Source organism: Echiichthys vipera (genome assembly GCF_963691815.1).
Source record: "Echiichthys vipera genome assembly, chromosome: 3".
In the NCBI taxonomy this organism is placed as follows: domain Eukaryota; kingdom Metazoa; phylum Chordata; class Actinopteri; order Perciformes; family Trachinidae; genus Echiichthys; species Echiichthys vipera.
In genome coordinates, this window is record NC_139828.1 from 27,538,051 (window position 1) to 27,561,773 (window position 23,723).

The window sequence follows — 23,723 nt, forward strand, 5'->3', positions numbered from 1 at the left end:
CTTGCCTACAACAAGCTCACGGATGTCTCTCCATTCCATGTCACCTCCTGACTCATGTACAATGGTTATAGTGATTCTTCTCTGGAGACCCTGTGATTGTCAAGAAAAGAAGAAATGAAAAGAGGTGTGGTTATGTTCAGTTGATATAAAATATTCCAGATATTATATCTACTCACAGTGTGATTGACATACCTGGTGCAGTAGGAAAGTGCCATGACAAGGCATTCCTCCTCTGTGGTCCACCACTGCAGGGATGTAGCTGGGAGGACGCGGATGAAAACAAGCTTCACTGATATGGTCATGTGCCAGTGATCAACAGGTCCAAGTTTTTCAGGATCGTTATATACTATACCACACCACTATACCAATCATAATAATTTCATGGAAAGCTCTTGCACATCATCCCAAACTCACTCTCCAGTGGCCTCCAGCTCGCAGATCTCAAAAAACACCATGAGATCATATTTGCAGTGACAGGGTCCTGCCTGCGGGCGGGTCATGGCTGTCAGCTTGGTGGCAGGTACTGTTGAAAAAGGAGGTAGGAAGTTTAAATTAAGGGTAGACAGAAAGCAGACTTTAGGCTAACAGCGGAGAGCTGCTCTAAACCTACAAAGGAAAGAGAAAGGAAAGAAGACAGGACATCAGTGACACAGGGAAAGAGAGGACCCACTTAGTCCTGAAGAAGAAGCTCCTTTCCTTCAGCTGATTCATATGCAACTCTGCAATCCTCTCTTAAAGGGAAATACCAATACATTTCTTTGTTTCCTTGTGATATTTCTGGCTTTGAGAGTATTCACTATAAAAAACAATAACAAATACGCCGTGTGCATTACAAAGAGCAGTTGCACAAACTCCTTGATCCGCATTCTCCTTTAAAAGTATCGATGTTGCTGATCATCATTATTTCGCAGAAATTATTCAATCTAGTCTGATTATGGGTTAACTGCATTCATATTATTTAAGGCAGTTCCACAAAAGGAGTCAAGAGTTGCATGGAAAAAAGTGCATGCGGTCTGGCCCAAGCTCAATCAAGCAAACATAATATATTATGAATATTGTATGTATTATTTTTTATGTGTTCTACACTTAGATATTGGCACAATGCACAAAGCATGTATACAGTACGGCCTAAGTATTGTAATGTGTTAGATGTATATATTGTAGCTTTAAGATGTCTTATTTCAATGTATTACAGTAATTATTTCAAAGAATTAGCTAGCTGTTTCCTAACTCTCTGGATTGTTTGTGTCCCGCTCTAAGATGTGAATTTCCCCTCTGGAGATCAATAAAGTATTATTTTATCTGTGTAATAAATACATATTCAGAATAATGTAGACCTACAGTATATTTAACAATATTATTCATTCATGAGTGACTACTGTAGCAGAATCGCACTGTGATCCAACAAGAGCTCAAAGAGGGAACTGCAAGGAGAATTCACCACGCAGGTCAACAGTAAACACACAGAGAGCCAATCCAACTCAATCCTCACACAAGAAAACAGCCTTTTTATATCATATTGTTTCATTTTTACTATTAATTAGAAATATTACAGCTTCTTCAGGTCAGTGGCCAGTAGTAACTGTAGTAGTAGGAATGTCACTCAGAGAAGATCGACCCAATAACTGGAAGAGCTCCAGTGTTTGAACAATACTTCAGTTATCACATGTGTGTTACACCTGGTATTCTTTGTAATCAGTTCATTCATTGTAATATAGCATTACAGTTGCTTGACTTTGGAGTATTCTTTTAAGTCACACCAAGATAAACACTTGATATAAAAAGGCTTTCAGTCACAGGATTCTCTTGGATCTGACATCAATAACCAACCCGGCTTCTGAGCTTTAATAACTGAACAGATAGCGGTGGGTGGAGCTGTCAGCTGAGCTCGCTCGTTTCCTTCAAGTAAGAAGGAAGCAGCCAAGCCAGCAGCAGAGAGAGCGTGGTCTGACAACGAGTCCACCAGCGCCCCACTGAACACATCTGGGACCAGGTATCGGATCAGGTCCAGCGATTTCTCCCGGTCCGGCGAGGCATCAGAGTCAACTGCTCATACCCAACAACATGAAGCTAAGATGACATGACTTGCAAGGAGACCAGTACAAAGACAATGCAACATAAATAAATGGTGGAATTCAAGTAAAGTAACTCTGCAAGGAGTTTATTTACCTGGTTTGGACAGAGGCATCACTCGTGGGAACTGTCTTCTGCAGGGACGTAGTGGACTGGTAGTGGTAATAACAACACACAATCGTGTCATTAATGAAAACACAACCTTATACATTATATCTTTGTCTGTGCAGTAAATCAACTCTATCAGCAGACTTCATAACCATGTACCTGATGACGTCTTTACAGAGTGGAAGAAAAGGCTGCTTCTGGTAGTGTCCAAACACCTCAAACACAATTGGCTGAGTCTTGATGTAGTCAACAAAGGATTTAGTCACTTCAACAGCAATCTATAAAAAAACAACACAGTGACGTTGAAGCACGATTAAACCTCTCAGCTCATAATTGTACCGACTGGCTGATAATTCTTACATTCTGCACATGGTAGAAGCCAAGAGGGGGGCCGCGGCCTGTGTTTTTTAGGGGTTCGGTGGAGAAGGCCTCATCATGGCGGTGGATGAAACTGAAATCAATCCAAATTGCATAATTTATATGTGAAACTGTAAAAGACACATGATAAATACTGACAATCATGGGAAGAATGTACAATGAAAACATTTAGATGAACTTCTTACTTGAACTGGCAGAATATGTCAGCATATTCTGCAGAGATGCTGGAGGCTTGCAGGACAGTCACCCTGAAGGTAAAAACATTTCCAATCCTCAGGTGCTCAAGAGTTGTGTCGAGCGGGCCATCCAGACTCTTCAGTGGATTCTCCAGCTCATCTGCACCAGCTGTGAGGATTGCAAAGTAAAATTCAGACACAGGTTAAAGCTGGCATTTTAGGTAGTCAGACAAGTCAAGCTGATTGTCAGCACGGTCTGTTGTTTTCTGGCAGCATGAACAATGGAAGGATGAGGTTTGGCTGGCTCTTGTTTGGGACACTGACTAGGGCTGATTTGGGCCAAGTATCAACTGCTCCCCGTTTTGAACCTCAGGGCGAATAACATTGGGAAACACTGGGTCGAACCTGCGGCCGCTGCCTCGAGGACCTTCAGCCTCTTTACATGGGGCGACTGCTGGCTGAGTGGTTAGAGCAGTCCAGTGGGACTATGGGACTCTACATGCAGACACCCAAACACACAAAACATGTATCCATTCACTCATAAAATAAGATTACCCGCACATGTATTGTTGTTGACCTCATCAGCTGAGGGTCCCAGTTCTGCGTTCTGCCCCTCCCCCTCCACGATACGAAGCTCCTCCTGTGAAATCCCTGTACGGGACAGGCCTACAGAGCAGGTCTCGGACTGGAACTGCAAATATGCAAAACAGAGTGGTTAACAGGTAAGTAGTGGTGAATCCTGTATGGTCAGTGTAGTGATTTTCTCTACCTTTTCATATTGCTGATCCTCAAATGAGATTTTAGCAGTGCCTGACTGCCTGACTCCTGAGCCGTAATCGGGAGCTTCCTCATCAGCTGGAGGGAAACACAAGGAACCTTCACTTCACTCCCTCAAGAAGTCCCACACAACCTGTGCTTTCAATCCCTTCATGCCTTTTAGCCGTTTGGTGAGGCTGAGGTTCCGAGCCTTACCTGATATGGCCTGCACCGCCACTCGGAGGAAGCCCTTCACTTCACCCTTCTCGCTGACTATGGCCACACGGTGGACAAGAGGAACAGGGTACAGCAGGTTACTCAGATAAACAAAAGCCCTGGATAGGAAGAAAAAAGAGAGAGAGAATGGATAAAAGATGAAAACCAACTAAGCTAAGGAGCTGTGGCTCACATTTGATAAAACTTAACTGGACTGGACAACAGAACACAGAGCTGCAAAGCAACCAAACAGAAGCTGGGACTGCTCTTGCGATGGCCATGGCTGCCCTTTACTATTGCTTTGTGGGGGCTTTTCCTCACCTTTTTCCTCACCTATTATCATCTATAAATAATGACATCATCAGGACAAGTATGGGTCACATGCAGTATTGATCAACTTTTATAGTGTACTGATGAAAGCTTGGTGAGTCTAAGGAGCATGTGTGTGAGGGTCAACTGGGAATTCTTTAAATGACTGCAAAATACTGGAACCAGCTCACTAATTAGCTGGAGAGCAGATTATTTCCTCATGAGCAATAACATATATTTATTGCATTGCTTACTGATTATATGCTACTGAATCATGCCTCAATATGAAAACACTATACATAGCCTACATTACATTTGATATTCAGATACTTCAGGGGTCATGACAAACACTGACTCTTGAGAATATGAATGCAGTAACTACTGCGAGGTAACACTTTGTGTTAAAGTAATATTAATAAGCATTACAGTACTTGATAGGTCATAAGGGCCTTATACAGTAAGTCTTTATAAGATGCGTATTAACATTATTATGTGTTTATAACAGTTAACAATAGTATCATAAAAATGTTAATAAGCATCTTTTAAACGACTAATAAGGTGTGTACTACCTATCAACTAACATTTGTTACGAGGACCTTGGTATCAAGTGCTACCCTGCAGTAGAAATGTTCCTATTTCTTGGTTTCTCAATCTCTAGTTTTTAGCTACAATACTTGATCTTGCAGTTAAGGACCACAATTTGCACAAGCTAAAAGGGGTAGACATTTAAGGCTGGAGAGTGTAAAAAGGGAGAGAATTATGACAAGATTGGTGAGGTGCAAAGAAGGCATGCTCAGGACAAAAACGGGTGAACGAAAATGCTTTCAACTTCTCGACTCAAAGGAATCAAAAGCAAATGGAACAGAAATCATCATACGGAACATGGCTCAGCTTGAATAAAAACTGCCAACAGCTTGATATATTGTATGCTACACCAAAAACCAACGAATGACATCAGAAATCAAAGTGCACCTCCTGGGTTCGAAGTGCTAATTTGTGCAAAAGAGGGGCACTAGTTCATCATCAGACGTATTCAAGTAAAAATTGACAAAAAAGGTCAAAATGAAAAGACTTGTGCTCTGGCATGCCTAAAAGAGACAGCTGCAGTAGAAACCAGCTCTTTCATCTTGAGATTTTGAGTCTTCCTTGAACACCACTTTGCTGTTTCATTTGAATCATTTCCAGACTCGTTCATATTTATTCAGGTTTCATAGCATGGTGAGAACATTTCGCTGTGGGTTCCTGTGTTATGCAAATCAGACCTGAATATACTCCATGAGACATGTCAGTGCTTTGTGCAAGTGAATGGTCTTCTGTAAAAGCCACTAGTTTGCTATTAGCCACACATAAGTGAGACACACACCTCAAGCAGCCGTTGAGAATCAACTTTGCTTGAATTTCAATGGAAACAAGTGGTATGAACCGACCCAGCCCCCTGGGCTGGCTTAAAGGATTGGTTTAGGAAGAAGAATTGTAATATGCAGGATAAGCATTAAGCCTAGGTTAGTGTAATAAAAACAATTATCAAAAAAAATAAATAAATAAAAACCAAGCAACAGTCAAATTTGATGAGATTAAAGATAGGGAGCAAAGGATAAACCTTGAAGCCCAGAAATGTCTACTCCAGTGTCCACTCAGTATCATGTTCATGAAAAAAACCTGTGTAGTGGTTTGACATTTGAGAGCATTTGTGTCTCAAACATGAGACAGTGAAAGTGACAACTCAGACAGGGAATAAAATAGTGGCTAGTTTGACTTGGTGTTATAAACAAGCAGGAAGTGTTTAAAGTGATTGATTTTTCAAATCTGGTTGTATAAGGTACTTATCCATAGTCACTGTGTTAACTACAGTAGATGACAGTTGGCACAGCCCCAGTTTGAAGAAGCAGACAGGAGGACAGGCACGGCAGCTAAGCAATGAATTGCTGTGGACAGGGTCAGCAGCTAAATGTATTTAACAACCTAAAAAAAGTACACCTAAAACACAACAGTTTAAGTGCATGCTACAGTTAGAGTGTTTTCACCACTTTAACTTGACATCAAACAGCCCTGTTTGATTTTACATGGGGGGAACTTAAGCCGTTATCTATTCTCTCTTCAAAGCCACCAGACACCATTGATAATTTTACCTCACAGAACAGGGGTCGGGCCCTGACTCAATCAGTTAAGCTGGGCATACACTGTTCAATTTGAGGCCATTTCTGGCCCGATTTTTGAGCCAAAGAAATTTCTGACATATTTATTGTTCATTTTGTTAGTTCCTAACAAAGTCACACTATTACACCAACTAACTAACTGACTGAGACAGCGGTAGAACATAAACTGTATAAAAGAAGTGGACGTAGCTACCGTGACTTCTTGTGGGTCTTTTTTAAACATATTTGGATGAGAGGGCAGAGCTGAGAGCTACGCCAGTGTCAAGTTTCAATGGCATTGCGCTTACCCAGAGATGTTTTGGCTTAACGCTTTGTCTATTTGACCCTTAAATCGGACCATAACCTACTAAATGCACGTCATGCTTTATTGAAGAAGACTTAAAACTAATAATTGAGACCACAAACTCATTAAGAAAATGTTCACTGAAGTTATAAATCAAGTGAGAAGTAGGTAATATTCTCATTTGAATTCTATATAATCAGTGGAGTCGCCCCCTGCTGGACATTGGAAAGAATACCATTAGCTTTACTTTTCAGACCCATCTTTATTATACAGTCTATGTGCAACTCCTGTGTTCTGCATAATGGAATAACTGTTCTTTTCAATGTAGTCTGGTGGATTTGATGAGAGCATAGATAACGACTTCGGTTCCCCCATGTAAACTTAAAAAACTACAAACTGGGGGCACGCTGACCACCATCTACTGTATACAGGGGCTATGGGTAAGTAGATTATACAATCCTACTTCAAAAAATCTAAACTATCCCTTTAAGAACATGAAATAAATTAAATCCCCACATTAGTTTTCTAATCTCCACTGATGCTATCCAACTGAAATGCCCCAACTCCATGGTGATATAACTACTGTACTGTCCCAACTGGACAGTACAATGGAAAATGTCCATTTGAAAAACAAAAAGACACTCTGACTTGCTTTGATTTCATGTGCATATTTTATACACACTTTTTTTATGAGAGCACTCTTGTACTCGATCTGTATTGTGTACTTTTCATGTCATTTCATCTGTGCTGATGTTTATAGCAGGAAACAGACCCTGTGTCTCAGTGTGAAAGAGCTAGTTTCCTCCACCAGCATGCTCCCGAAACCTCACCAACCTTCCCACTACACTGAATAATGGTGAGCGGTCGTAAAAGGGATCCTGGCCTTCGCCGGAGCCTCGGCAGAGCTCTCCCTCATCATCATCATCCTCATCCTCATCATCATCATCATCATCATCATCCTCTCCCCCGAGCTCCGAGCACGGGTCGTCCAAAAAGATATCATCGTCCAGGTCCTCCAACTCCTCCAACTCCTCCTCCTCCCCTCGACCCTCCCGCTGCGGGTCAGCCAGCTCAGTAATTTCAGAGTTGGAGAGGGTTGGGGATGGGGTAGGGTCGCTCATACGCTCGCTCATGCATGTGTTGAAAATGGGGTTTCTGATGCAGCCAGAGACACGGGAACTAGGTTAGAACAGTTAGATAGAAGGCACACACTTGTTCAAACAAGAGGGGCGTAGAGAACCATATGGACTGGTCTGTTTTAGTATGTGCAGTGGAGACAGAAAAACAGATGGGAGAGTGCAAGACAAGCTACAAATTTAACCGCCTTTGCTCAGAGTGCATATACAGTAGTGAAGTGTGCCAACCATTAAGATGATGATCGACACCCTGTAGAAAAAAGATGAGCTTCGACAGAGGCCAGTCACTTCCAGGTATCACAGGAGCCAGATAAGGTTAGCCATAGATTGGATGATCTTATATCTCTGTTGTTAACTCCATAACTGTTGTTGTATCTGCTGTATGCACAATGCATACTAAAAATATAAGATACTGTATGTAACACTATATTTTAATATACCGTTCTTTAATGCATAGCGTTTTTATTATTGAAGTTGATTGCTGATATATAATTTTTCTGGAAAACTAAACTTCATTAGATGAGGGGCTGCTGGCCACATATGCCAGAATTACTTACTCATTGAAAAGAAATAGAAAATTGTAAATGAGCCGACAAACAACATATTTCAAGGGGAAATTATTCAGATTACAGTCAAATCATTTGTTCTTGTCTCGCAGGAACTAAATGACACTAAAGGCCTGATGCTGAATATTATGTAACAGAGTGGTGAGTGTATGTGTGTGTGGGTGTGTGTGTGTGTGAGAGAGAGAGAGAGAGAGAGAGAGAGAGAGAGAGAGAGATTAAGAGGCTATGTGCCAAAGTGAGAGAGGAAGAAACAGCAGGCTTTGAGTTGGGGGACTGAAGAAATATCGATCTCAAATGTTCCACAGCTGATTTTTCCCATTAAAAAAAAAGAATTGTCAAAATTGTTAAATGCATCATTCGTGTTGAAGCTGTGAGCAGATGTTCAGGAGACATATATTTACACCGGTTACCAGAAAGAGAATGGACTTCATTAATTAATAAAAATTAACAGTATACTGATTTACAACTTATGACAAGATATGGCAGGTCTATTGTCAACAAAAAATAATCTCAATTATTAAATTTAATAGTGGTTTGTGCAAAATTGTGATAATGTTTTTTGATTAATGGTACCAAGTAAGTCCTTCATATTCAGTTTGTAATGAAAGAGACACTGTAATGAAGTGGGCTGAGGACTACTTTATGCTTGTGTCTCACTCATTATGGTCCATCAGTTGACCACATGCACAATATGTGGTAGTTACGCAAAACAACCTCCCATTATCCTGAATGGAATGACTAACACTGGGCTTCTGTTTGCTTGCCAATGTCAACCTTTGTATGAGTTCAGTATAAATGCCTTCCCGTCCTGTCTACATGCTGTATAGGTCAGTGGTGTTCATCATTTACCTGCCAACCAGACGGAACCAGGGGAAGCGGTCATAGAAAGGATCTCCTCCGGTCATCACATTTTCCCCGTCTTCAGTTGTATTGTTGGGCACATCCGCAGCGCGATCATACATCTCTCTCATCAGATTGAGTCTTTGCCTGCAAGAAGCAGCAACAATATCCACGTTAAAATCAGAGTGAAATGAAAAATACATTTTCCCACTTTAAATCAATTTATCATCATTTATCTCTTGACATATGCCAAAAACATGTCAAAAAAGCTGTATTTTTACACTTTTCTGTTACTGTGAAACCAGGTCAAACAGGTTCAAATGTTTGATGACTGAAATATTCATTTCACTGGGAAATGTCACAGTATAGACACTAGAGACGCTCTATCTTCTGTTTCACAGAGACTTTAAGTCATTGTGCTAAAAAGAGGCACAACATGGACTTGTACTGAATACTGTCATATTACTTTTGTGAAATGTATCTCTCACAAACATACTGTATGTTAAATAGTTTTTGTTTCAACTGTTTGTTATTATATTGTATGACAGTTTATCAGCAATATGCTGGCCAAACATTGTTGTGTAGATTTCATGCATGTTCATGCACCATTCGTACCTGAGCCGTTCATACCTTAGTTTTTCTAATGTCCAATAGTGGGTGGCTCCATTTTTCTGATCCTGCACTTCCACGGCCACAATTGTGCGTGGGAAGTGTCGCTTCTCTCTGTCCTCAGTCGCCTCTGGGGGCAACAGGTCTGGAGGGAGGGGGGAGTAGAGAGTGTCTGTGAGCAGCACAAACTGGAACTGGACCTGCAGGAGCACAAAAAGCATTGGTACGGTCAGAGAGCTGTATAATAACATCAATCTGTGGATATAAGTTGAATTGACAACAACATGTCGGACCTTTTTCTTGAGTTCCACACTGATGGCGTTGGCCTCCTTAAGAAAGATGGCATTCCCCCATAACAGGTCACGGAGAGAGGTGAACTGGTAGCACCGCCACTTACGAAAGCTCCACACAGCTCGCTCTCTTTCCTTCTCTGTCCATTGCACTGTGAGCAAAATGATACATCATCATCATTTCGTGAGGATGTGCTTACTACCAACATACTATAGATATATAGATTTATGTGTCCAACAATTTTCACTACCTTCCTCTTCTGGCTCTTCCTCTTCTTCAAGGGTTTCTGGGTAGTAACTGTCCACTTGCTTCTGAAGAGCTTCCAGCTTGCTCTCATAATCCTGATTAATGAACACAATACACACAAGTAATTTAGCAACAGATGTCAGTCGAAATGGACTAAGGGTAATTCAAAAATACCTGTGTTTTATGTAAAACATAGGAAGTATCTTGTGGCTCATTTTCATTGAAAGTTTTTTAAAAATTATTTTACAATTTTGATATTTTGATATATAAGCGATGATATTTATCATGGCTTTAATGATAAATAAGAAAAGCATGAAAAGCTGCGTATTAATGTACCAGTCTTTGTTGCTCCAGAAGGTTGTTGGCTTCCTCTCTTTCTTTGCGATACTGCTCCTCCAGCTCCTGCAGCCTGAAGACATAAACACTAGTGAACAAAGCAGGTTGAGAGAGGTGAAAGGAAAGACGATTTTGGTTTTGGACCTGTGTCACTAAGGTTGCTTCCAAAATCGCGTACTATTCACTAAATACTCAATATTTATATTATCGTTCAACATACGCCCTGCACACGTATGGTTTGTTTACTGTGACAGAAAATGTCAGCAGAGTGTTAGTATAACACCGCGTCCGAGTAAGATAAAGAACATAAGCCACCACCAGCAAAACTCAATCCTTGATAACCACGGCATTTTAGAAAGGGAGAAAATCCCCCATGTACAGTGCCAAAGCTAAAGGCATCACTAACAAGGTGATTTAGATTCAATGTATGTTTCACCAAAAGTTTTTGTTGGTCTTTGTAAGTACTGAAAAATGATTGGCATTGCAACTGGTTGCATGTAACAAAATCACTAATTTGTTGGTTGACTAGTAATAGTAATAGACTGAGTACCTCTGTTCCATTTCCTGTTTCATATCAATGCCCTGTTTGTCCAGCAGCTCCCTCTGGGCGAAGGCCCAGTCCACAGGCTCAGCAGGGGTTTCTGCACATGGGGTCCTCTCCCTCTCAGCCCTGGCCTGAACAGGGTGGTTGAAGCGGAACACATGGCTCTTTCCCAGGATGATGCGATTTCCTTTACGGGAATAACAAGTCAAAATGCATACAGATAGAGTGTATCCCATGTGTTGCTAATAGATACATGCATAGGAAAGAGCGGGAAAGCTTACTGACCTGATTTGAGGACAGTGGGCTCTGTCACTCTCTTTCCATTGACATACGTCTCAGCTCCTTCACAGGGCTCAAGGACAACTGCTGCTTAGGAAAAGAAAAGGCTATATGAAGCTCCACTTCCTGTCTGTCAATATTAAACTCTGACGTATTATATAACTACAAGCCTGTGAGATAAAGATAAAGATTGCTCACTTTCTCCCATTGGATCAGTAGAACTGGTAAAGGTACAGTGCTCATCCTTGATGAAATGGCCGCTGAGGACGATATCCTGACGACTGCTGGCATCTACACGACCGACCCTAAAAAAGAAGTGATGATATAATGTAAGGGTAAACAAATAAATAGTAAGGTACCGATTGAAGCACTTCAATAAAATCTGAAAGGAAAGGAAGAACATCCCTCCATTCTTCCATATTACCCTAATTTTAGATTGAAAATATCTGAAAATATTTAACCTGGTGATCCCATCTTTAATGTAGTACAGCAGGCACTCAGACATCAGAGGATCCTCGTTGAGATTCACCAGATGAGGTGTCTGCCGCAGAACAAGGAATACTTTACTAACTGTAGAAATGTGGTTAGTAACATACATATATCATTCATTTTTCAAATGTTATTTACAATATAAATTATGCATACACTGCACATCAGAGAGCTGAAAAGCAATCTCTCCCAGTAACAAACATCAAACAATCAGCAACAGTTAAAACCATGCAGTCAAATTCACTCCCCACAGCTTCACAGCGTGAGTGTTTAATGTAGTCTGATGTTATTGGGCTGCAGGCAAACAGCCATAAATCACTGAAATGGGGGCACTACCACTATCCCCCCCATGTTTACACTTCTGCTCAGCGAGGGAGTGTTTGAAGCGGGTAATGAAGTAGATTTTAGATAACACTTAATGAAAAAGAAAAACCCTCGACTGATCTTTCTTCCTGTGGAAGTGAGACTTCAGAGCACTCAGAGAAGGAGGCAGCTTTAAACACTTCACAGCTACAAACCTCGTTGGGGGAAAACAGCCCCACTGTGTCGATAAACACAGGCTCGGGCTTTCTAGGGCTATCGGAGGGCTTTGGGGTAAATAAACAAGCATTTCAGGGAATCATTTAAATGGTGAGTATTAGATCACAGAGGAGTTTTGCACATGTCTCATGTTTTCTTACCTTCTTGGGAGAGAACACACCAACTGTCCCTCCATCTTCTCGCATTGCTACACCCATTTCTGCCAGCAATGCCTCTCTGTAAATGAATGCAATATAGTTTATAAGCTGCACAAATGCAAAGTGTCCATAGTACACAAACAACTCCCTTGTTTGTAGTTAAAACCACAGGAGTCAAAAAGGAAAAGAGTATGCATGCTATTCCTTAAACCTGTTCTATTTATGCACCTTCTTCATTCTCATTTCTAAGAAAAAAACAAGAATGATTTGACTAATAAAATGAAAGAAAGTCAAATAAAAATGGAAGATTGGAATTTTCACCTTTCCATTCGGATGGCTTCCGTTCGGCGAAGTTTTTCTTCCCAAGTCTCATTGAGCTCAGCAATGATTTTCTCTGTTTCCTGACATTTCAAAAGATAGCGGTGATTAAAGATCATTTCAAGGACATGTCTGGTGATGGTGGATTTTTCTTTTTGTGAACAAATTAAAACAAACAAACTAACAAATATTGTGTAGTGAAGTAAAGCCTAATATACCTTATTCCTCTATGCCATAGAGACCCATTGTTATCCAAAAACTATGAAACACACATCAATGAGCCACACTGTCGCACTGGTTCACATGCTCCTTAATTAACATGAACATGGGTACTGTAGTTTATTTTGACTAAATCCTACATACAGTGAATTGTTCTGCAGCCATGCTCGGTAAAGCACCAAATCCATGATTGAAAATAGTCTTCAGCAACACAATATACTCGAGTTTGAGTAATGTTTTCTTAACCCATTTTAAGTCTAACGACTATATTTAATTTGATAGGAAAAACATTTGTACTGATTGGTCTAAAGTTTTAAAATTTTGTAGAGTAGGAGTAAGAAAACTTGATTGTGCTCCTTGTGGTTTCTGAGATGCAGAGTATATAGTAAGAACCATAAGTCCCATGTGCCCAAAGACGAGATACAGTATGATAACAAAATCTTTCATTTTGACGTTTGACAGTTTGACCATTTTTGAAAATATCTTTAGATGTCTGCTGAGGCAAGCCCAGAGGATACTTCCATCAAAGTTGGCAAAAATGGGTTAAAAACTACTGTGAGCCACTGTTTTAGAAAACCTTTCTTGCTTATCATTGAATATTTTCTGCTTTACATGTTAACTACTGAGAAGGTAATGAATAAAATACTAAGTGAAGACACTGAAGATGTATCTGCATATGATCTGATAATGTGCAGCTGATGAGCATTGGGAATATCCAGTGAGTACATGCAGTACATTTACAATGTCAATGCAGAGCGTGTTCACCTTCAGCCTCTCGATGGCCTCTTCGCTGCCTGGGCTGAACATGATGCGGTCATGAAGACTGGCAATGGATCCAGCACGGCTGGACAACGCTGAGAGAGACGGAGAGGGACTCATCCCCGTCATGGCATTGGTCACTGTGGAGAGATCATCTCTTTGATTCACAGCTTGGCCTTTATTGTTATTGTTCTTGTAATCGGATAGGTCTGTCGGGGCTGGTGGGGGTTGAGTACAGGAAGAGGGTTTGGGGGTAATCGATAATAAGGAATAAAGAAACGGAGAAATGCAAACAGATACGGAAGAGAAGAAAAGGGAGAATTGAAAAGAAAAAGAAAGAAGATATGTGGCTTGAAACAAATCTAACTCACAGAGAGACATATAAACTGCTAGTATACAAGCGAGGGCAGCGACAGCAGGAAGCCACGCGCAGATAAGACCAACTTAAAAGATCCATCCAGCCATAACCAACGAAAAATTACACAAAAACAAAGCAGGGCTTCATATGCAGGAACATTCAAAAACAAAAGAAAATGCCATATATATATATATATATATATATATATATATATATATATATATATATATATATATATATATATATATATATATATATATATATGTATTGTTCATCTGCCATTTCAGAATTAAAATCTAGCATGGGATAAGGATTCTATTGCTAACTCCCAATCAAGCACGGACAAAATGAGTCATCATTGATGGAAAAATAAGGCTGCCCTTTGTGCAGAGACATAATGACTCATTTGTAATAGGGTCATATATCCTGCAGAGAACATTGGGAAGCCCGAAGCATTAAGATTATTATTAACAAGCAGTCAGATGCATCTAATGTGCTTCTCTAAAATTAAAAATGTGAAACAAATTACTGTAAGCAGAAATCCATTTCTCTGGCAGAGTCAGACACAGCGGTTCACTTGTTTAAACAGCTGTGAAACCTCAGTCTTGATTGGACATTTACTTTTAAATCAAAATTAATACAATTTCTACTTATCAAAATAGTCTACCAGCACACATGATTTCACATCATGTTCCCTGTTTTATCCTGGTATTGGTGTGGCACCTCGAAGGCCTATGATAGATTCTACAAAATGAAAAATATCAACCCTGCAGCTGCTGCTATGGCAACACAGAGCAATAAATTGGGAAAGTGTATCACACCCATCCATCTGGACAGGCTGCAGCCTGCCCAGATGGATCACATAATGTCGCCTTCGCAGTGCAGTTAATGAGGTCATGTACGACAGTAAAAATGTATGGCATAAAATTAGATGACTACCTCAAAGACCCAATATTATGTAAGTGATTAAACTCTCTCTGTGGCTGCTTCATCATCTTATGTTTACTGTTATGGCTGCCAACAGGAGGCGATAAGAGTCAGACAGACCCTGCCAGGGGAATGGGGAGCTACAGTTTCTACATAAGGGTAATCATAGATAGGGATGAAACATATCTCATTATTGCCCAATATCCACCATCTTGTATTGCTCTGCTTTATTGCTTCATGAACAATTAAACTCTGAGCTACCAATGCTATGGCTACGAAGCCATACGCAGATCTCTACAGCACCATGAAATGGCACATTTAGCCAATGAAGACCTAAAGATTAGAGCCAAAATGACAAATCTTGGAAATCACCCTCAGACATGCACTGAGTGCTGTTTATATTGCATTAACATTATCTATTTGTAGTCCAGTGCAACCCTTAAACATTCTGATCAATTGTTTATGATAGTGTGGTGCTGCAGAGAATGCAGGAAAGCTAGCTTTTTACTGTCACAATAAGCACCGGTGATGCTAAGCCGCCACAAGAGAATAAGCAAGAGCCAGAAAACACACATTTCAAACCCTCTATGTCAGCACCAGTCGCTCGATATGCTGGGAGAAGAGAAGATAAAGAGTGTGAGAGAGAGAGAGAGACATAAAAAGAATAGAGAAAGGGAGACAGTGTAACATCTTTAGATACAATTTTTCATGGATTTCAAGGAGCAGTGTGTAGGATTTATGGGGATCTAGTGACAGAAATGGAATATAATATTCATAATTATGTTTTCATAAGTGTATAATCATCTGAAACTGAGAATCGTTGTGCTTTCAATAGCTTAGAATGAGTTCTTCATATCTACATATGGATAAGGTCCTCTTCCGCAAATTCTGCCAAGTTTCACAGCCATGTTTCTATAGTAGTCAGGAATGCACAAACCAAACACTGCCTATGGAGAGGGCCTTTCATGTTTTCATGTTCCATGAAGCCCACCATAGGAGCAGTGAGGGCAGGGGTATTCAGTTGATTGCAATCTGTAACCTCACTGCGAGAGGCCACTAAATTCTACATACTGGTCCTTTAAACATACACTTATAATTTGCAGGGAACAACACATTTTTGTGACAAAGTTGAAGATGCATTGAAAGGTCTACAGGGCCCGAACTTTAATTCAATCAAGAATTGGACAATTCTTGTTGTTGACCGGTGCTATTTGAACAAAAACCTCCTACTTTTCCCATTATACGACTAGCTTCTTTTCATTAGACTTCCTGTGCCTGGTAAACGTCTACTACTTTAAACTCCACGCCTCCATTTTGTAACAAACTTTCTATTACATTCTAACGTTATCTAGCAGGCCCCGTCTTCTTTGGTTTATTGGAGTAAACTGCACTTTGGCAATTGTGGTCCCACTGCAGTCAAAAGAGAATCAGTATCTGTTCATCTCCATTCACATCTTCCCATTGATTTTCATGCACTCGCTCTTATATGTTATCTGAGCACACATCACCACATACGATGTTTGTGAGCACAGGGAGGATAAAAGTGCAGTGCTTGTGAGGGGCGCTGTGTGGGCCGAGGTGAGACAGTTAGGGCTTCACAATTATGGACAAAATGATAATCCAGGTTATTTTGATCAATGCTGAGATCACAATTATTTATCAGGATTACTTTTTTATTTTAGGGACAAAATATTTTGAATACCACTTTCACATTGAAACAAACAGGGCACTGCTTTCACCTTCACGTTGTGCTACCTTCCTGCTTATTACCAAATATTTTGAATTAAAATAATATTTATAATAAGGTTCTTCTTCACCTGAATTCAGTGCATCTCCTAGAAGCTAAATATAAAGAAAATTGTACCGAAATGGACTACCTTGTCGCCTCCTGATCCAGACATTAGTTTTTTATATTGTTCTCTGTTGTATATCACTCTTCTAGTCTAGAGCCCCAACCTTCAGGGAAGTTCTACACAGGCTGCCGCTGCAGGGTGCATGTGCAGCAAGATAGCTCTGCAAAAGTGGACCAAAAACATCTCGTTTGCTCCCTGATGGCTGGTTGTTTAGTAAGTTTAGCCGTTTTCTAAGATCAAGAGGAAGCATTTTAAACGTCAATATCGCAGTCGATCATGTTCATTTAATTGTGGAAAGCCAAAACTGTGATCGCAGTTAATATTCAATTAAATGTGCAGACTTACAGAGTATCAATCAGACAATAGTGTGCACGATAACAAAATGATCAAAAACCCTTGCAGGCGTTTTTAATTAAATATAGAGATAGCTCGTATGGTCACGTGAGCAGAATATCTTACTCTCAATGATGTCACCAAGGCCCTGGGCGTAGAGGAGGTCTTTCAGACGAGACACCTCGTCCTTCAACTCACGCACCAATCGGTTGTTGGGATCCTCATTGATCACGGCGTTACAGCGAATCTGTTTGGCCCGGTCTGCGTACCTGTGGGGGAAAGGGAGTGTGAGACACAGGTGAGGGAGGAGAAAAAAAGACACACGCACACATTCACAATCTCCCTGACATCACACATCATCAGGATTCTGCACCTTTTACACAATACTTTTTTCTTACTGGCATCAGTGTCCCGGAGAGTCACATTCAGCAGCTGTGTGGGAGCAGAAAAAGTTTCCTCTACCTGAGTGTGCTGAGGGTCTCATCGTAGTTGATGTCAGCTGGACTCAGGGCAGCTACCATCGCGGTGCGAGAGTTCCCCCCTTACACAATGAAGACCAAGGCTAGTTTCAGTTTGTTGAAAACTAATGGATCAGTAAGAGCAAAGAAATATTGTGTTCATACCCAAATTTTCTCTCAGTAGCCAGGTCAAAACTGAATCTCTGTAGGGGATGAAGCTTTCCACCTTCTTCTTCTTTTTATTCTGTGTATCAAATTAAAAGACCAAATTAGAGTCAATGTTTTTATTTGCATTTAGGTTTGGAAAAACTATAAATACATTGATCACACAAAATAATGTAAATATATAATTTAATATTGAATTACCTTATTTGACCCAGAGTCCTAAAATGAAGTAAAAAATGTACATGTTTATCCTTGATAACATTTGCTTTATCTTAAAATGTACGATATGCAGATATGATACATACCACTTCTGCCAAAGCAGAGATGACTTTCCCCAGTGTAGTTAGAGATTTGTTGATATTTGCTCCTTCCTGTGATAGAGCAAGAAGCAGAGAATATTTACATGGAAAATAAACACTGACTACTTTAATATGAATTTAGTCATAGTGGTTGTTTCCCATATATACTAGAGGCTGGGAAATATGTTTTTATATCTGTGTTTCTCTTTTTGAATCTCCAAAATGCATTTGAGGGAAACAATTCACCTTAAGCCTGGTCCCTTTGGCTCCAGTAGAATCTGCCCTCTCACTGCCAGCCAAATCCACCAAACTTATTTTGCTGACCTGCAACACAACATCAATAAACACTCCAATAAATAAAGTGCAAAACATCAGCTGACACCAAAAAAAGAAGCTAAGGCTACTACTTCATTCCAGAGATGGGTCTCATTAAAAAAACATCTGCACAATGTCACCTTATCTTTACAGTATGACCTTCTAGCAATCATTGATTTCCAATTTACAACAAGATGTAAATGAGTATTATCAGTCAGCCCATGGATAAAAAAAAGTAACGGATCAATTCTAAGTAAATGTAGTCAGGAGGTGATAAAACCCTACCTTCTCACAGGTGTTATCACTCTCAGCATCGTGGCGTTTCTGAGTGAATATAATGTTAAAGACGGCATGCGAGCGACTGCTTGTCTCATTCATGTTGGTGGCAGCCACAGTCCTGTAGACACAGAAAAGACATTTTTATCAGTCCGTAGGTCCGACAAACATAATAAAGAAACAGAAAGCTAAAGTGCAAATACGTAGAATCCTCTATAACAACAGTGAAGGGCTTGAATGCACACAGCTCCGTCACCTGGCCTTGTTGCCAGAGTCCATCAGGTCCTGGATGTCATTGTAGGAGGTAACAGCCAGCTTAGACAGGTCCTCCACATACGGTCCCATCAGAGGATGTTCTCGAACACGCAGGTTCCCTTTGTTTTTGGGGTTCAGTAAATCCCGCACACGTTCACAGTAGATTTCCATGTAGCTTACCTGTTCAGATTCATAACATTAGCAACATGTATACGGTATACTTGTTTTTGTATTAATTGCATTAGTATTAGTGTTTGTGACTACATGCTCAGAGACAGGAACTTGTATGAAACATCTATTCTCTTTGTGTGAGATTAATATTTCAATGAACTTTCCCTAAACTCAACAGGAAGAGCCAATGAGACACATGCTTACCTCCACAGAATAAGACATGCTGTTGTCTGCATTGTAATTGATCTTAGTGAAAAGATCTTCACACAACTGGAAAGAGAAAAATAACAACATTGTTTCCACCATCCAAACCCATCTTTACTTATTATAATCATTATTTTAGCACTGGCCAAGAGATCATGGTACACATCTGTACCAGGGGAATGATTCCTTGTTGATCCTTGACATCCTGTTTCCCCATCATGGTGTAGGACTTGCCAGCGCCTGTCTGACCATAGGCAAAGATGCAGACGTTGTATCCCTCGAAGGCATGCAGCAACATTTCTTCTCCGATGTCTTTGTACACTTGCACCTGAGAGGCATAATTGATGTCCTCTGGCTGTGGACAGAGATCAATAACAATAATCGCACACATAAATCTTAAACTTTCTCATAAACCTGACAAAGGCCACGTAAAGTGTTCCACAGTGATGCAAATGTGTCTGTGTGTGTCTTTGTTGGGGTGAAAGTACAACATTTGGGCTGTGGGGGTGCAGGAAGAGTTACCGAGGTGTGGGACCAGTAGGAGTAATCAAAGTTGAAGCTCTTGTTGTCTTTGGCCTGCTTGGGGTTGACGATGGCTGAAAGACAGGACAAGGAACACGAGTCAGAGGGAGGGTGAAACTGCATCTGAGCTGTGTCGGTGTCATGTTGTGCTAATAGAACTGGAACGACCTTAGTCGCCTCCTCTTTCTGTGCCAACAGTTGTAGTGAGTGGGTCTCTGCACTACAGCAAAGCAATGGACTGCAGATGTGTACCACTCAGGGTGGTAGCATGGTCTGAAATGCACCCATTGTGTCATATCAGTTGCCATCAGCTGCTTATTGATGTTGATGTAAAAATTGGAGAAAAAAAAAACTCTTAAACTTAGATAGTCACAATATACCAGAATCTCCAACTATGATATATTACTAAATAAAAAACTCAATACCCTTTTCAGTACCACGGCAAAAAGAAAAAAAACTCTTTGGCACACAAAATAGGACATTTTTTTTCTTTCATTTTTTTAATTCAACTCCTGCACACAGTGCTAGTAGAGAGAAAAATACTGAACACACACCAACACACAGTTGATCTTTCCTGTTTCATCTGTGCAGCTTTAGGTTTAAAATCTGATGTAGGTCTGCTCTTTTTATAGCTTCTGTACTTCTGATAGTTTTGAATGTGGATATTGTAAACTACTGTTTAATCGCCGTCTATTAAAGAAATGTCATTTCGGATGATAAGGTAATCTGAATCTGTAGAAAACAGTAAAGGCTTTTAAACAATGAAAAAACAATAATTACAATCTGATACAAACTTGTGAACGTATGTGATCATCTGACAGACTAGGAAATATCATACACATCAAAAACGACATTATCATTTTTCAGCATAGCCCAGCTGGTGGCCCTGTGAGAGAGTTTGGCCTGATGGAGGTGCCATGTTGTTACCGACCAGAATTCTCCACCACTGGCCATTTTAGGACAGCTCCGACTCAGCTTGCCAGGCTCGGCTTATTTTTCAATCTTACAATATTCATTTATTCCAGACTGTCAGAGGAGTGCTGATATAATTTAACTGTAAGTCACAGATGTCTGTTTAGCACCAATTGAAATGAGTCAAATTCCATCCTTCTAGTCCAGCACGGAAACACATTTTCCCATTATACACGAGACAGACAATCCCAGTCTTATATTCCGGTCTGGTACATTTATATCCCCAGGACAATGATGACTGATCAAATCACTTCTTCCTGATACAGTATTTGACCAAACTTGATATTAGATATGTCCGCTCTGTGACCCTTCACAAACAATATGTAGTTACTCATTCACTTGATGACGATAACACATATTTTTCTGGTTCACTTCATCTATTAGTTGTGTTATTCTACTGGCTGTTTAGTAAAGTGTAGCTGATACAGCTTGTTTGCAGGTAATAATTAATATTTACAGTATATGCATCTAGAAAGGTTACGCAATACAGTATCAAAATAAATCAAACAAAACAAAGTCTGAAAGAAAACACGACCTTATGATATACTATTGATTATATTTCAGAACGTCTTTCAGATGTTTAACTTCTGGAATAATATATTTGATCTGTAGTTCTGTAGAAAAATGCTTTCAGAAACAAATAAAGCCTGAGTGATGGGATGCTAAGGTCTGCTGTATGACCATTAGAGAGATTTTGCAGTTAAAGTTCACACTGTATACTTAAAGGCAAAATATCAGATACATAGATGCAAATTACTTTGCCAACTATCAAACTCAAGTATTGTAATTAAGGTTTTTTTGTGGTAATACTAATACAACTCAATTCAATTTTATTTATAGTGCCAAATCATAACAAAAGACCACACTCTCTATGACTTATTCAATATTTATAGAGACCCAACAATTCCTCTATGAGCAGCAACAAGTCGCACTGTTTAATAATAATAATAACAATAATAATAATAGTAATTAGAATTATTATATACAGTATTAATCCAGCAATCTTGTGCACACAGTGGTGAAGAAAACCTACAGCACATGGTAGCATGCCCACACGAGAACAATACATCTGGTGTGGTCTGGTGAAATATGAAAACGCTTCCTCCCTGCTCCCAGAGCTCCAGACAACATTTTCTCTGCTAATGTAGATGCGATCGATAATAGAGGAAAAGGCCCAGGGCTAAGTACACTCTCAAGTAAGTGTACACACTGTTATTTCCTTTCTACGCTGCTACTGTGTTGCCATTTATGAAATATAGGCCAGTGTGTCTGACGTGGGTTTCCAGTTTCAGGCCCATGACAAAGAGATGAGGCCTTGTTTAGCGGACATGACGTGACCAGGTACCTTGGATGATGGCCAGATATGAACATAAATACAATACCGTTTTACTCTCAGTACCCTATTCATATTTAATTTCCAAATTCTGCACTTATAAAATACATGAGGTTTGCTGCCGCAGAATCAATTTCATTAATTAGCCGGAAATGTTTTCAATACTGATCATTTCCTCTTCTGTGCACCATCTCCTGCCACAAATGGTCTGCCACGGTAATGTGCCATGACATCAGAGACGCTATTTCATCACAAGAAATTCCAGTTAGACCTAAATATCTCCTTAGAACTGGAGAGGCAGCTGACACTAATCACTCAATTGTTATTTTTGATCCCTCCACTCATCACATTTGTGTATTAGTGTTGAGTTCACCTGTATTACCTGTTCAACTGCTCAGATATTCTGGAAATAAGACGTAGTTCAACAGTTGTTTGCAATTTACAATCAAAATGTTATTAAATAAAACATGACTTAACAGAGGCTTTGCACCTGTCCTAACTTACCACTTTATCAATAAAACAATGTCTTTTAAAGCGCAACAACCTATTACTTTTGTTTTTACATTGCATTAACACACATCCTTTCCATCATTGATGACAAATGGACATATAAGAGGAATCTGGGAAATGCTTCTCTACATGTACATGCGGCATATAAGTGTATAACCTGCTCGTATATAGATATACGTATCTTCTTTGATACAGCCTGACAATGAATGAAGGTCCCACATCGTCTCAAGCTGCCACGTAGTGAAAACAGAAAAGAAATTGATTGTTTTTTCCTATTAAACAACGCTGACCTCGTTCTATAAAACCTGGATTTCATAACAGGAGAAAGTAATCAAATAAACCCAATTTAAAATGAGACATGGATTACCTTACCAAACCTTGAAAATGAAAAATATATCAAGATCTGACTATTACCCAGAAGCAGAGCTCTTGCTTACTCATCTCTGATTGTGGTATGATTTATTCAAGATGAACCCCTCCACCCCGTCTCCGTACTAGCACCGGAAAGAAAAAGCGTCTCACTCTCAGATAAAGTAATTACTTTAGAGTGGCAGTGATTGGCAGAATATATGAGTGTTAGAGTGAGACATGGGGCAGGGCTGCCTATTTTAATTGCACTCAGTAGCTTGGGTGACGTCCTCGTGGTCACAGCTTGCGTGTCAGAGTAATCTCCACCTGAGGCGAGTTTTAGCAGCATTTTAAGCACACAGAGCACGTCTCCCATCTTCATCATTCTCTTTTTACTACCTGTCTTCTCTTTTTATGACTTTTAATTAAGTCATGTCAAGTCATGGGGCTGCAACTACCTTTAATTTTCATTATCAAATAATATGCCAATGATTTCTTTGACTGATTAATTGTTTAGTTTATAAGATGTCAGAATATCATGGTAAGGGTAACTTTTCACCACTGATTAATAACTGTATTACAAAGCAATAGTTACACTGCATATTACATTACATTACTGAAGACTTTGAAGATACTGTAGAGTATGTTTTACATGGCTTC

At 39.9% G+C, this 23,723-nt stretch overlaps 1 protein-coding gene across 9 annotated transcripts in view; it reads right to left on the reverse strand.

Annotated features, from left to right (window-relative positions):
• kif1aa (kinesin family member 1Aa) overlaps positions 1-23,723 on the reverse strand; it is a 43,966-nt gene that overhangs the window by 14,254 nt on the left and 5,989 nt on the right. For 2 of the 9 annotated variants that reach the window (XM_083940391.1, XM_083940390.1), the window contains exons 3-37: positions 19,901-19,974; positions 19,551-19,733; positions 19,379-19,444; positions 19,005-19,183; positions 18,758-18,869; positions 18,404-18,481; positions 18,164-18,229; positions 18,060-18,077; positions 17,859-17,937; positions 17,698-17,776; positions 17,362-17,504; positions 15,623-15,661; positions 13,771-13,982; positions 12,790-12,869; positions 12,472-12,547; positions 11,764-11,843; positions 11,501-11,607; positions 11,309-11,389; positions 11,030-11,210; positions 10,480-10,552; positions 10,148-10,238; positions 9,900-10,048; positions 9,628-9,806; positions 9,007-9,144; positions 7,290-7,610; positions 3,708-3,826; positions 3,505-3,590; positions 3,297-3,426; positions 2,745-2,904; positions 2,542-2,632; positions 2,341-2,459; positions 2,170-2,225; positions 415-523; positions 193-259; positions 6-90 (exon numbers count right to left, since the gene is read on the reverse strand). In XM_083940391.1, the coding sequence (XP_083796517.1) occupies positions 6-90; positions 193-259; positions 415-523; positions 2,170-2,225; positions 2,341-2,459; positions 2,542-2,632; positions 2,745-2,904; positions 3,297-3,426; positions 3,505-3,590; positions 3,708-3,826; positions 7,290-7,610; positions 9,007-9,144; positions 9,628-9,806; positions 9,900-10,048; positions 10,148-10,238; positions 10,480-10,552; positions 11,030-11,210; positions 11,309-11,389; positions 11,501-11,607; positions 11,764-11,843; positions 12,472-12,547; positions 12,790-12,869; positions 13,771-13,982; positions 15,623-15,661; positions 17,362-17,504; positions 17,698-17,776; positions 17,859-17,937; positions 18,060-18,077; positions 18,164-18,229; positions 18,404-18,481; positions 18,758-18,869; positions 19,005-19,183; positions 19,379-19,444; positions 19,551-19,733; positions 19,901-19,974 (3,906 nt within the window). The remainder of the gene's footprint in view (positions 1-5; positions 91-192; positions 260-414; positions 524-2,169; positions 2,226-2,340; positions 2,460-2,541; positions 2,633-2,744; positions 2,905-3,296; positions 3,427-3,504; positions 3,591-3,707; positions 3,827-7,289; positions 7,611-9,006; positions 9,145-9,627; positions 9,807-9,899; positions 10,049-10,147; positions 10,239-10,479; positions 10,553-11,029; positions 11,211-11,308; positions 11,390-11,500; positions 11,608-11,763; positions 11,844-12,471; positions 12,548-12,789; positions 12,870-13,770; positions 13,983-15,622; positions 15,662-17,361; positions 17,505-17,697; positions 17,777-17,858; positions 17,938-18,059; positions 18,078-18,163; positions 18,230-18,403; positions 18,482-18,757; positions 18,870-19,004; positions 19,184-19,378; positions 19,445-19,550; positions 19,734-19,900; positions 19,975-23,723) is intronic. The other 7 variants (XM_083940396.1, XM_083940393.1, XM_083940397.1 and 4 more) reach the window with 5 other exon arrangements.